The sequence below is a fragment of the Acanthopagrus latus genome, chromosome 2, assembly GCF_904848185.1.
Source record: "Acanthopagrus latus isolate v.2019 chromosome 2, fAcaLat1.1, whole genome shotgun sequence".
Taxonomy (NCBI): Eukaryota; Metazoa; Chordata; class Actinopteri; order Spariformes; family Sparidae; genus Acanthopagrus; species Acanthopagrus latus.
The window spans coordinates 10,274,847-10,290,202 of NC_051040.1; the positions used below are offsets into that span (position 1 = coordinate 10,274,847).

Below are 15,356 nucleotides of genomic sequence, written 5' to 3' on the forward strand. Positions count from 1 at the left end.
ACAGTGAATATCTTTACCGTAATATAAAGTGGTTGACTCCTGCGGCATATAATCAAGTAAAACCTCATGAATCATGTGTTTGAGAGGTCGACTGAGGTTTTATCACCAAAAGATATGATTTGTCTTCTCAGCACAACAACAGAACAAACTGACATCAGCCTCAGTGAGACGCAGTTCTCCACATACTTGCAGTACAGATGGACTCTGTGGATGACACCATCTGTGCACAAGCCCTGCTTCTATATTTGAACACAATCATAAGTCAGAATTACTCCCGTTATTCGTGACCGTTCTCACCGTGTATTTTGCGTTGGTGGCGAGCTCCTCCCCCTCCCTCAGCCAGCTGATCATTGGTTTTGGATTTCCCTGGGCAGAGCAGCTTAGCAGAGTGCTTCCCCCTTCCTTCGCCTCCACATACTGTGGCGGCGTCGCTGTAAATGAAGGTGGGGCTGCGGAGGAAGCGAGAACACGAATCATTACGACATTCAGATAAACAGCCATCACTATACTGCATGAATGTCCTGTCTTCTATCATCTTTTAAGGCTACGTTTTGGTTTAAAGCTTTACATAGATGTTTAGTTATGCCAGATTCTCTGTAGGATGGAAATGTCTGTCTGTCCTCCACTTTGGTACTGTGCTGACTTTGGTGATTCCTCTGACTTTTCATCTAATGGCATCATCAGGTCAAACACTTAACTTTGATTTACGACCGAAATACCTACAAAACTACAGTAAGGACATTCGCACCAGCCTCAACTGTACTTCAATTAGCAGATGTTGGCTCAATGAACAATTAATGATTTGTGATCATAGATTCTAACATAAGACTCTGGCCATGCACGTGTTGTTAGAACTGGGTTTTAAAATGGAATCCTTTCAAATTAAAATTACTTTCATGGTCCACATCAACCCAAAGACTCGAGGAAGGTTTAGAACTGCACAAACTGGAGATTGGAGATTTTTTGAAGGGGAGATCAGGTCATATAATACATACTATATAATATCACAAGTTATCTATATCGCAATCATAATCCACAAATCTAAATTGCAGAATCTTTCTCCTCAAATTTCAAACAAACTCTTTCAGCATTTAGCAGCTACTGTTTCTGCAAACCACACTAACATCCAAGGTTAACATTTGGACCCAATGTGGTATTTCATGCTTGAATTATATGCTTATTAGCTGATTTCAGGAGGTGGCGAGGATGGTGGTGGAATTATTACAGCCAACTGCAGCTCGATTCGTACCACTGGATATTTTTGCGGACACTTGTCCTACCAAAACCATCTCCATCTATCTTTTTTGGCGACCGAAACAGGTATTTTAAGCCAAACCATGATGCTTTCCTCATGCTAACCAAGTGCATAAACACAGCGTTGTGATGAGATGGAAATAGAAACATTAAACCTGAAAAGACATGAAGTTTGAGGTTATTTGTGGTTTTGCAGAAACTTGCAGGGCTGACATTAATTCTGGCCATTGGGTAATTCCAGCCATGACTCACATTATTCCAAAAACATCAGCCAAGGAAGAGTCAAATCAAATAATTACTCCAATCAGCATTACCCTCTCATCACTCCAGGTTATGTTCAAATAGTGCAGATCTGCTTGTCTATGAGGTTATGTGAAGTTTACAAACAGCAGTAAGATGACATTAAATACTGTGATCTATATGATCTGATTAGAAGTGTGGACTGTGGATGCCTTCAAGATCGATCAGGATGTAAAACTGCTGTAGTACCGTAGCTGGCCAGCAGGACAAATCAACAGCAAGGTTGTCTGACAGTATTCAGCCCTACGAATCCACGATTAAAGCCCATTCCCAGAACACAAGGCGGGATGAACAATACCCTCGTACAGAGGTTGTTCAGATAACACAGTTTCGGTGAGAGCTCGAAACCAGCGAGCCTAAATAAACCACTTAGTGGCATCGCTGCTCTTCCACCTGATGTTTCCGAGCTGCACTAACAGCCACAGGGGAGCTCTTCACCACCTACTGCAGGCCAATAAACTGTAGTTTCCTCCACCAGCTGCTTCCAGTGTTTTCAACATAATATTTTGATTATAAATAGTGCCACTGTGTTTAGTTAAAGAAAAAAAAGGCGCCGCTATACAAGTGGGTCACCGCTCGCCGCTGGGAGTGCTGCCATGCTTCAGACTGCACACAAGCACCTGGCATGGAGTAAACAAATCGCCCAATTAGCACATTTAGACATCTGCCTGTCCATACTGCCCTCTCACTCCCCAACAGTCATTACATTATCTGATACTGTAGAATAATGGAGACTCTAATAAAATGCATGACTGGTTTGTGTGTCTCCTGCTCGTGGAGCTGACGGGGCAGTTGCTTCACTATGAGTTTGTGCTTTCATCTTAAGATACAATTAATTGATTTTAATTGGTTTGACTAAGTTCATTCACTCATCTGGTGTGTTCAAGGACAAACTGAGATACTTGTACTTTGCATTATAGTTACATTCTCTGCTACTTTATACTTCAATCCTGCTGACATTCAGAGCAAAGTACTGCACTTGTTACTCCACTACTGTATCTGACAGAATAAGTTACTCACTTTTTAAATTTTTTGAGGGGGAAAAACATATGAACCGCTGGATGGGAAATACATGGATACATACGGGATGTGCATCATACTCATTATCTATTCATTTTTATGATGATTGTTGGCATGCAGGTATTGACATGTACTGTACTTTAAATGGCTGTCTGGACTGTGATGACATTTATGATGGTTGCTACAGATCATTTTCAGCTTTATGTTCTGTGTTGTACCACAAATTGCCTCTAAGAGGAAGCTGAAGTTTTTCCATGTTCAAATGTGCACATAAGATTGTTTTATCTTTATCCTTAAAACTCTGTATCTTCTTTTAATGTCACCAGCTATAAGCTAATCTTTGAAGGGATGTTGTTTTGTGACACACAAAGAACCTTTGACCACGTCAAACCACCGGATTAAAAACACTGGATCCCAATTTAACTGCCTCAGTTTCTCATTGGGGCGTCTTGTCAAGTTGTCTATGAGTTGTTAGCAGCAGCACTTCTTGTCTAAATTACTGTTTTGGTACTTTTACAGGATCTGAATCCGCTAATGTAAAAGTGAAGACATGAATTCTAATCCTAATTCAGATTTCTCTCGAGGGACTAAGCATCAGATGACAGGAAATAGGTGGCACACATGGCGGCAACAACAGCAGGTGCTTTGGTCAACCTGGGAGTTGTTCCACGCCATCAGGTACGGCTCGTCACGCAGGAAGTGTCATCGGGCTGGGAAACCTGGGAGTTGCTCCACAAAAAAAAAGTGAGCTGAGCCTCACATTTTCGCCCTACTTACTGCAGCTCTTCATCAATTATATACATTAAAAGATTGCTTGAAGATCCAGCACTCCCACTGTTCGTCTTTGTAGACCACACAGCGCATCGGCAGATGGCCTGGATGCTCAGACGCCGCGTTCGGCCCGTTCTTTGAAGGCTTACATCCGCTCTTATTTGCTCACTAACTCGAGAGTGCGTCTGTATCGTTTCATTCCCTCGCCCGGTCTTACTTTTCTCGTCTCCGCTCCTCGGAGAGTGCGGCTACATAGACTACACATTTTTCATTGATTTTACATCATGAGCCTCAAACGTGTGTTTCAGTGTAAACGGTTGCAGAGAAGAAAGAGGCACTCAAGGAGGCTTTGAGTGCCTCTGGATCTGGATTATAATAATTTATAACTTACTCCCTCTCTCCGACACACTGGTGTCCTACCTCCCTCTTCAAACCACACAAACTGGTTGTGATCACTGTGTCACAGGCAAGTTAGAAATTCTTGCTGACACAAATGGGAGGATTAGGTCGGTCATATTACCATCTAACTTCACAGTTTTTCACATGTTTAAGCGTACCAATCTTCCCTCGGACTGAACCACCAACTTTAGATAACAAGAAGCGTCCATATGTGTTTCCTTTTCTGGTACTTTAATGTTAGTAGGTGCCAAATTGGATCTATGACTTCAGAATTGATCTGAACATTATTGTGAAAGGTACTAGTTAACTAAACTGAATAGAAGTAGAGCACATACCAACACCAAGGCCCACCAGTCCCCTTTAGTTCAGCCAAGGCTGATCCAATGTCAAACTGGATCCATAACTGCTTAACCATAATTAAGGGTCATCAGATGTATGTATGTATGTATGTATGTATGTATGTATGTATGTATGTATGTGTGTGTATGTATGTATGTATGTATGTATGTATGTATGTATGTATGTATGTATGTATGTATGTATGTATGTATGTATGTATGTATGTATGTATGTATGTATGTATTTATTTATTTATTTATTTATTTATTTATTTATTTATTTTTTCAATCCAGCAGAGAAACATGCTGGATCTGAGCTTTTATCCAGATCTGCACCAGAAGTTAGTGGGGTCTATTCTGGGCTGAGACCCATCGTCCATCCAAGATTAGTCGGAATCTGTTCAGTAGTTTTTCTGTAATCCTGCTGACAAACAAAACATAATAACCCACTGGATTCAGATTGAAGAGTTCTTTCATTTGTCTGGGTGGACGACACACGTGTCCCTACCGGGTTGATACATCAGCCCGTGTGAGCAATTGCTACCTATTATCTAAATCTGCCTAATGATGATCGCTCACAGGGGCTCCACTCTGAAGCCACAGTGGGCCTGTTATGGTGACTGACAAGGGCAGACACACATGGAGGATATATGGGGCTGGTGGACAAACGAGTTGGCATTTGGGCCCCGGTCGGGTCAACCAAATGAGCCCTAAATGCCAGCCCATCAGTAACCCAGTGGCACAGTGGCAGGGTCTGTTGTTTTGTTTTTTTCCCATGTTTCAGTGTAGATGGTTAAGTTAAAATCATGACAAAATGCTGGTGCGAAGGCGTATTTTGGACCTCTGAAAGGCTTGCTGAGGCTTGAAGAGTGAAGAGAAGGGGAGGACAGTGGAGACGAGATGGGAGAGGAGAGGATGAGGAGGAGGGAGGGCAGAGAAAGAGAGAGTGGCCTTAGTGTCTTTTTCGGGCACAAGGCCTTGCCATCTGACACCTGCCACTGAGTGGGCACGAATTCCCTGTCCGCTTGGCAGGAAGTTAAGGCCAGCAAACAGGAACTCAAAGGAGGAGTGTATGCAAATACCAACAGCCAAAGGAAATGGGTGCCCTTATAGTGTCTGTGCGGAGGCCAGACGAACATGGCACCTGCTTCCCTCACAGACACCCATTTAGAGGACGACAGTAGCATAAAGTCTTCATATGAATTCCCTCTTTGGAGCTCTAGACTCTGCGACAACTGCTGCTTTTTTTTTATATATATATATCCCTATGAATATCTGTCTTTGAATGGCAAAGAAAAATAAATAAATATGTGCTCCAGTTTAAACACGTACAAACAACCGGCTTACCGCATCATTATCGCGCGACACATTACATGCATGAGGTCATGTAAAATGCCGTCGCTTAATGCGCCGAATGCACATGACATTCAGGGATATTATTAGTTCTGCTACAGCCCAAAGAGCTCCGTTTCTGTTGAAAGGCCTGACAGGGGTGGAGGGCAGAAGAGGGAGGGAGGGAGCCGGTGAAGTTAAGAGTGAATACTGATGAGGCAAGCTACACAGATGCAGTATGCCTACACAACAAAACATTGATGCACAAACACAAACACACTCATGCACGCCCACAGACGGTTTTTCACGAGGAGCGTGCAGGTGACAGCAGAGTTACGACCTATTCACTCTTCAGCCGCAGACTTCAAGCAGCAGACAGAGATCTCATTTAGCCGCATACAAACGCACACAATGAGACGCTCTCATGTCAGTGTTGATGTAAGGCGCCCCACGCTGAACACGCCGACGGGGAGTAATTGGCAGTGTGTGACGGCAAAAAAATATATATATATATAAAACGAACCACACCAGCATGCAGCAAAGAAAAACATTATGTTGTGCATTGATAATAAGCATTTATACCGATCAGCATTTCTCATTCCACGGTGATTATGCCGCGCAATGGACTTTATAAATGGCTCTTTACACAGTGTTTCGCATACGGAACGTTGTAGTCATTATTCAAACGCGAGAGAGTTGCATCCATTGTGAAACATATGCACGATGGAATCGAATATGCATGAGGTTCGCGCGGCACTCATAAGCGCCAAAAATATACATGTGAATGAGCTTGACAGGACTTTGCTCGCAGAACTCTCCCTCTCTCTCTCTCTCTCTCTCTCCAACAACACAGAGGATTACAGCTTTCTGAAGTCGAAGACCTGTGAAGCTTTAACACGGGAAAAATCACCACTTTTGGCTCGAACGTCTCATTTCATAGGCGTGAGTCACACACTCATGTCAACCGGTTACATGAAAGCGGAGACAGAAATGCTGGGAACGCAATCAGATTTCCAGCAACGACAATAAAAAACACCTCATCTTGCCGTAGTTTAAAGAAAGGGAGAAACATCCTTTCAGCCAGATCTGCACCAAAAAGGTGACGGGGTCTAATCCGGGCAGAGACACGTCCTCCATCCAAGTTTTCTGGAAATCCCGTTCAGTAGTTTTTGTGTAATCCTGCTCACAAACCAGCAGCAGACTGCGCGCTAAATAAACGAGCCACTATTTACTACATAGTTCTGGAAATTTGCTGCACAGCATTTTAGCTGACTGTCTGAATCCTGAGTGTTAAATATGTGCTTTCGAAAGTTCCCACCATGGAGCAAAGAAGTAGCATCCGTAGCCGTGAAAGCGACCCGTGAAGTTTTAACGTGAGAAAATCACCACTGTTGTCTTGAACCTCTCTTTTCACACGCCTGTTAAGAAAAAACATCCACGCACTCACATTAACCCTGACATGAAAAGCTAACTTAGAAATGCAGAGAACGCGGTGACACAAGAATCCCCTGCATTTACTTTTTTGCTGCATCATGCAGTCTGCAAACCCGCCGTTTAATAATCAATTGCTTGCCAAACATTTGAAGCAGCTTAATATAATATCTGTCTGAAAAGCATTTTCCTCACATGAAACAGAAAACCACGTTAAAACACAAAAAGGCCTCATTGCCTCGGCAGTCTCGGGTGTGCACCGCAACAATGTGAAGGCACACTTCACATAGGATTCTCTGAGCCACTGGGGCATTCCTGGGAAATGCAAAAGGTGCAGATTTTTTTTCCGCCTGGTCATCAGTTTGATAGCTCTCAGACTATCACAGACGATCCCTGCCGGAACCGCCTTAAACAGGACACAATCAATTCTCTCCTAACCAGCCTCTCATCCCTTCTTACCCCAGGCCCCCCCTTTTTTTTTTTTTTTTTTGAAAAGGAGCTGCAGGAACGATCTAAAAAAAAAAAAAACTGACTGACTATCTAACTACCACTCTATCAGATTGGAAACAGAGACGATTATAAACTAGGGGCTGCATCATCAGGATGTGGTGAAAAAAGAAAAATCAGATTGCAGTGATTTTGACAGATATATGATTGCAATGTGATCCTCGATTAGTGGGAACGATCAGTTTTTTGTGAAAATCTATTAAAATCACGACAATGTTGGGATGCGTGCCAAAGAAACTGAGAACAAGATTTGTTGGCAAGAGCTTCTCTGCAGCACCGTAGTACTTCATTATAACGCCGTTTTACCTTTACATAAAAAAATTACAACTTCTGCACTTGGCTGTATTGCAATTTTGGTAATGTCTTGATTGATGGTGCGGCCCTCTTATAAACTGTAACTAACAGGACTGGAAAGTCAACACTTAATTCCTGGGTGTGACCAAAGGGCTGTTTGTAGGTCTGCAATGGGTGATTAGTTTCTTTAATTTTACTAAGCACAAAAAGAATGACGGACACTGTGCTCAACCAAAGACACGGGGCATGAATCAGGGTGTTTGTCATGGTAGTAAAAGCCCAGCGAGTACAAGAAGACTTTGTACACCGCAATCAATCAGGAGCTAACAAAACTGCTTGTGCTCTTAATTTTAAGACAACCCGGGCGTGTTGTTCAAAATGTCCCCTAGAAAATGTAAGAATATGACAAATGAAGCTTCAGTGTATGACGCACATTTCCTTTTTTTTTTTTCCTTTTTTCTTTTTTTTTCTTTCCACTCACAGCCACACGTGTTCCCGGGTCAGGGAACAGGCGCTGAGGGCGGGTGACTCACCATTGACTGTGAGGTGCACCCAGCTGCCGTTGTGGAAGGTGTCGTACTGCTGCTCCAGCATCAGGACCCTGCACTCGTACCAGCCCTGGTCCTCGGAGCGCACGGGGTCAATCTGTAGGGAGGCCTTCCCGTGAAGAGAGGCTCTACCTGCAGACAGAGGGGATGAAAAACCACACAATTTACCACCGTGCGTTGGTCCTAGTCCTCATTTAAACCCACGCCTAGCAACTCTGGTCGCCACAGAGATGGACTGTGTCATAGCAGTTGAGGGTGAAGTGTTTTACTTCAACCTTTTTCTTCTCGCAGCGTCAAACAGATTTCCTTCAGTAGAGTCACGGTGTAACATTTTTCATCAGACGCCAGATTAAAAATAGTTTCTCTGTTAGTCTTTGAAGAGATTCAAAAGACAAATAAAAGATATTCTTCCAGCGAGTATTGTACGTTATTAAGATTAAAGTGCAACATTATATGAATCTTTGCCTCTCCCATTTTTCCTTTTCTTTGCAAGGGCTCCATCAGCTCACACTTTGAACCACTAGTCAGTAAAATAAGCACCAGCCTGTTCTCCTGATTTTTTTCACTTGCTACTTCCTATTCAGGGAGTGTGGCAGTCTGGAGCCTTTCCAAGCGCTGGATGGAAGGCAGGAAAACACCCTGGACAGGTTGCCAGTCTCTCACAGAGTTAACAGAGACAGACAATCCCTAATACTTACTGTACAGTCATACCTACAGGCAATTTAGAGGCCTTCAATCAGGCTGACGTCCAAGTGTTTGGACTGTTGGAGGAAACACAGACGGATACAAAGAGCGTGTCAACTCTAGATGCCCAAACCGACATGACTGTTAGCAGAAGAATTCAGTTTGTAGATTCAGAAAAATCTATTTTAACATTTTGGGAGTTACGCTTGACCACTTGACAATGGTTAGATGAGATAATCGGTACCACTCTCACGTCTTTAAAGCAAATTTTAAGCTAGAGACAGGAGGTTGTTAGCTTAGCGGGAAGCGGGAAACAGGGAGGAACTGCTAGCCTAGCTCTGTTGAAAGATAACATCATTTGCCCAACATCTTTAAAGCTCAACACAATATATCTTGCTATGTGGGAATGAGATACACAACATTAATGAGTGTAAGTTGTTTTTGTTACCTTTGGACAGAGCTGGGCTAGCTTGCTTCCCCTAGCGCCCAGCTCCAGGCTATGCTAACTGTCTCCGAGATGTAGCTTCACATCTAACTGAGAGCAATAAAACATGAATGTTTTCCTATAAACTGATGCAGGGATGATGTATTTATGCAGGTTAACCCTGAAGTCAGCATCCCCTTGGTTCCCTGCACAAAAATCCTGTGGAATGTATTGATTGTATTCTGGATTATTGCAGAAAATAAGATCCAAAGCCAGTTTATGTTATTTTAGACGTTTGTTCAGCCAGATAATCTTCAAAATGAACACCACTTTTTATTACTTTTGAAGTGTTAATGGGATCGCCAGAGGTAAAAAGCTTATGGCTATAAACAGATTACATTGTGGTTGCATGATTTCAACATCACCGCCATTAAGCTTCTTACTACAAAACACACTTGACTATAGATAGATTTACACGTTGCAAAGCTAAAGCTAGAGTAGTTTGCAATTAAGGGCAGTAAAGACAGAAAAGCGATCAGATGCGTCTCCGTGTTTGGCGTGATGACGTTTAATGTCCCACTTGGTTTAAGATATGTAAATGCTTTCTAATTGACTTCAAAATAAGGGAACCGAACATACAAAAATGTTAATTTATTGTTTACTGTGTGGTGATTTGGACAGACCCAGGCCAGCATGTTTACCACAACTTCCAGTCTATACAGTCAGCTAACGTTAAGTTAAGCTAACCATCTCCGAGGTGCAGACAGATGTGGAGGTGATGTTCCCATCCAACTTTGAGCAAGAAAGCAAAAAAAAAAAAAAAAGTTAAAACTTTTCTTTTAACCGATTAAACATCCCAATATTTAACCAAAAACTCTGTCTTGAAAGCGAAGCAGTTACCTCCCAGGATTGGGATTTAGACATAAAAGTACCTCGGAGCCAGACCTTCAGATGGATTAAAATAAAGTATTTGGTGTCTCTGTGGAAAAAAGACCAGCCTTCCACCTCATAGGAAATCATCTATTTCTTATTCAACTTCTCCATCTCCACTTCCCTTTTTTCTTCAAGGCTGAGGATAAATTGGAATTCTAAAAGGAGGAAATCACAAGGGATGAGAGGAGTTCAGGAAACCAGGCATGGTGAAATCTTCAGCTGCTAAGCTGTCTGTCTTCAAGCCGGCAGCCCCGCTGCTCACATGGCTGCGTCTGACAGCCCAGCAGACTAAAACATTCGCTTCTGCTCCGTCTGACGAGTGTTCTCCGACGGAGCATTTTTACAAACTTTGATGTGTAGATGTACTGTAAGCACTGTTTCCTGTTACCTCAGGATGACTGTCAGGCAAATGTATTGACGTTGAGTGCCGAATTGCTCCTCCAGCATTGTATATAAATGCAATAGTTTGGGAGGGGATCACTGCCATAGCTGGGGTAGAGAACTGAGGGGTTTTTGTTTTGGTTTTTTTTTTGTTAGCAGAAAATCAATACAGCAAAGAGGAAGAGAGAGGACTGGGGACTGCAGTCTTGCAGTAAAAAGGTAGCTTGTCTTTAAAAAGTCAGGTCTATTTTTTGCCGGGGCATTGAAGTGCTGAGTGGGGAGGGTGGCGGCGTGAAGGGTAGGGATCAACCTCGGCTCCCATTTGTCAAAGAGTGAGAGGGTGCTGCTGTAAACAGAGTTAACAGCACTGTATCCACGTCAGGACCGGCCCCCGGGGCATACACCACTTGCACAGTACAGGGTTCTGTCTACTGTGAAAACAGACGAGCTAACACCTCATTCAGATCACATCACGAGCTCTGTCAGACAGAAGAGGAAACGCTAAAGACGACAGAGTGACAGACTTGGTGAGGCACGCAGAAAGACAACTTCAGGTCCTAAAGATAGCCAATTAGGTTACCTCAAAGTACTCAGCTTTTGGTTTCAGGTGAAATAAAATCAAAAAGCAGACGCTCACTATAATGCACTTCATGTCATTGTTAGACTGTAATCCCCCCGAGTGCGAAAAAAAAAAAAAAAAAAAAAACACGAACGCTGGAATCAATCCTCCTTTATTTTAATTCAAAGATCTCAGGGACGTCTGACAGCTGCGATGTCACCCACCTGCTGACAAGAGCTACAGAAGTGTGAACAAACAACTAAGCCTCCAATTGCTGACAATTACATTAAAACTAAATCCAATTAGAACACTCACACAATCTATCTGGCTTGTGTTTTTTAAAAGGAGCTGCACGTTGTTTCTAACTGGTTTCACATCTTAACAAATGTCTCCGAACACGTAAGGAGATAATTCACATAGCGTGACCTCAGTCAGAATCACACGAGGCTCTGCAGCTCTGTTCATCCTACCAACACTGCAGTGAATCCAACAATATAGTAATACCAATTAGCAATCAGTTACATTTGTCTTTGAATTTACCGCATAGCTAGCCTCTTCGTCAAACCAAACACTTATAAGCTTATGTATTGAGTTTTAGTGGTTTGTTAATGAAGTAAAGCTTCTTTTCAGTTTGTAAAATTGCATTAATTAGGGTTTATATTGTATCCTGTTAAGATACTGATGGAGTGATCGACTTTCAGCCATTTTCCCACCAGTTTGTCATTCTGTTTGCCCGTGGAAGATATTGTATCGGTCAGAACACAATACAAACATGAATAACACAATGTGATGCAAACACTGTTTTTTCTTACTTCCGAGTGCTTTGTCGTAGGTAACTGGACTTTCACCTCTTATCCAAGAGGCTTTCTTCAGTTCTAAGTAGCTGGAGGGCAGCTGCAAGTTTTTTTAAACTTGGTTGGGTGAGTCATTAAGGTCACGTGTGAGTCGTTGACCCAACCAGAGTTCATGTGGGTCGTTAGGGGCCACGTGGGTCCTGGTGTGACCTCGTTAGTTGCCTACGATATGGCACCTGGATGACTGAGGAGCTTCATCTACAGCATTTTTCTCACCATGGCATGTTAAGATAAAAATGTCACCAGTGATGCCACTTACTACCTGCTAATGTGCTACTCTGCAAGCAATCTAATTCTGGAATAAATCAGAATAACAAGTTGCTGCCCTTGAGCAGTGGCGTTACATAACAGCCAGAACATTTTTATTTTTTTATTTATATTTAATATTTTTGCAGAATATTATTATGTCACAGTGAGACTGACTGTGACCTTTTCATTCACAAAATGTCATCACTTCATCATTTATTCCTATGAGATATTTGTGTCGATTTCATCATAACTCTGATATGAAATGTTGAATCACCTAATAAATTCATCCTAAAGCCCATGTGATAAATCTGAAGACATCCCCTCCATGTGTTCATGAGATATGTCAGGCAGTGACAGTGACCTTGACTTTGAACACCAAATTCTGCTCAGTTCATCCTTGAGTCCGTGCAGGCTTTTCCACAAAATCTGGAGAAAATGTTCACAAGAATAACATATGGACAACCCAATAAACAAAAGCCTCTGACCTGAGCTACGGCCAGCGCAGAGGCACAATAAGTAAAAGACAAAGCCACAAAAAACCCTTTTAACATTGTATCCTGTATGTTCACATACTCATCAACTCCCTTGTTCCCTTAATAGTAAAAAAAAAAAAAAAAACTTTTACATTAATATCCTGTAGCCTGTAGCCGGGAAAACTCCTGAAAGAAATATGCGTTATAATTTCACACACATATTATTCATCTGCGTGCTCCAGCTGAAGTTGTTGCTGAGAGCGATGTTCAGTTTTACAGTAGCTTTGTCCCAAAGCGTTACGATCTGACACTTAAAATTTCACAAGCTGCACATCTGAATTATTGATTGTGTCATTGGGCACCAAAAAATTAGATGTTTTTAAATGCTTGTAATTTGAATATAGCCGCAGGACAAACGGGCTAAATGATCCAGTGTAGATTTGCGAAAGGATCTGCACAACTTCTAACTCAAGATGGGAGGGGGGGACGACATACCAGAGTTTCAATGCGGATTTTCTATTTCTGGGAATCTTGAATCACAGATTAAAATTAATATACAGTAGGTCTCTGAACAATTAGCAAGACTGGAAACCGAACAATGGTAATGCTCACTGATCCGCACAAAATGACCCTCTGATGGATTTACTGTCACTAAAAATCTGCAATCTGCGCTTCCGTGCTTGGTGAAAAAAAAAAAAAAAAAATTGGATTAGTCCATATTGTAAGTGAAGTATTCATGGATAATCTGTTTTTGGTAGCAGCTGTGTGATGGAATAATATCACATTTAGTCTTTTCCACCAACTTTACTCATACTGAGAGATAACAATTGGTGGAAAATGGCCAAAATGAGCTCTGAGGCTACACGACCCCCAAACCGCTTGAACATGCAATTCCCCCAGAACAAACTTTAATCTATGTAATGACACTGCCCATATTCATGCTGCATCTGTTCGCTGGTAATTCCTCAAACGGTGGACTTGACACGCCACATGGCTACCAGAGCCCGCTGCGGTTCGCTCGTACCCTGCTGCTCGTCAGGAGGTTACAGTACACAATGAAACGCTCCGGCGGCAGCTACAGTAGCCACTGTGAAGCACAAAAAAAGAAGGATTCCCCAGACGGTGAGTCACTGCCATTAGTCTTATTTGCGGAGATGACCCTGCTTGAAAAGCCCACAGGGAGGGGATTTCAATGAATTCAGTATTATTTACACCATTTTCATTTTATTTGTATTAATAGAAAAATCTGTCCTCAAGAGGGAGATGAGTCCTCCAGCTTCCCGACAAGCCGCGCTCTGCCTTTATTTCACAGCACATTACCAGGTCAAGCGGGAGGTCTCGTGATGGTAAAGAGGTGGGAACAGGAAGGGATAATTCTGACCCCATTCTGACAGCTCGCCATCTTGTCACAGAAGTAACATCAGAAGAGACAATTTCCTGCTGCAAGGAGTCTTGTGTGAAGGCAGCGGCAAACAGATCGTCTAAGCAAGGAGAGGAAGACTTCACTGTTGTGTGACGCATATATTTAGTCTTATCCCCAATTTAAAACTGCTATAATGATGTTTTTTATGTTGAGAATGAATCAACGGTGAAAGGGGGTCGCTTGTGATGAGTCAACAAAGAATTATCATTCGTCTTTGGAGATCTTTTACTTCACTGTTGTGTTTATGTTGCTGGAATTTCTAACTTTTATACAAAACCAGACTGACAGCACATTACCAGCATAACATTCTAGATATTTATGAAACTACATCAGTGAGCTACAACTTTTTCTTCTCTTGGCTAGAGAACAGCAGAAACACTGTAGTAAACATTAGACACATTTGTTTCTCTTTAGATGAAGTCATTCAGAAAAAAGTGTTGGAAAGAAGAAATTGACAACCAAAATTGAAACCTTTTCAAATATTCATAATTATTTGTATCTGTTCAAAGATGTTTTTGACTGCACTTGTTCATTGTTTTGGTTTCACTGATGTTTTTTCGTTCAGTCAAGCAGCAGCTGTTTCAGTGAAAATGGTAAAATAAAAAAACTCACTGCAAGTTACATAGTCCAGCAGAGACACAGAGTCAGGGACTAGCCGGTGAACATAGTGGAGCATTTAGCAGCTAGAGTCCAGAGGTGGTGGAGATTAAAAACAGAGCTAAAAGAGAGTTGATATTATGGACGTAAATTAAAGGAGGAATGTAACGTGACTATTTTCACTGTTGGTTTTTCTTAATCCATCAGTTAATGTTTGGTCTATCAAATGTCAGAAAATGATGAAAATGTTTATCAATGTTTGGCTCAATCGCAAAGTGACAAATGTTCTGTCCACAACCCCAAGATACTCAGTTTACAGTAAAGAAACCATGATTACTAAAACTGACTGGATCTATTGACTGACTAGTTTAATAGTTGACAGCTAAACTTAAATCATGGAGCTCTAAGGATAAATAAAGTTTGAAGTTCTTTGGGTTCATCTTGCTAAAATCTAAAACTAAATCATGTTTACAAGGCGGTTATGATGTTTATTTTTTGGTGAAACTGTTTCAGAGAGAATGTTACACCGATGTGTTTCTATCATTTTGTCATCCCAATCCGTTAAATCAGTGAGGGTTGGCTGAA

General features: G+C 41.9%; 1 protein-coding gene across 3 annotated transcripts in view; it reads right to left on the minus strand.

Annotated features, from left to right (window-relative positions):
• Positions 1–15,356, minus strand: part of igsf9ba (immunoglobulin superfamily, member 9Ba) — a 71,311-nt gene that overhangs the window by 34,432 nt on the left and 21,523 nt on the right. For all 3 annotated transcript variants that reach the window (XM_037122210.1, XM_037122218.1, XM_037122226.1), the window contains exons 3-4: positions 8,180–8,326; positions 298–449 (exon numbers count right to left, since the gene is read on the minus strand). In XM_037122210.1, the coding sequence (XP_036978105.1) occupies positions 298–449; positions 8,180–8,326 (299 nt within the window). The remainder of the gene's footprint in view (positions 1–297; positions 450–8,179; positions 8,327–15,356) is intronic.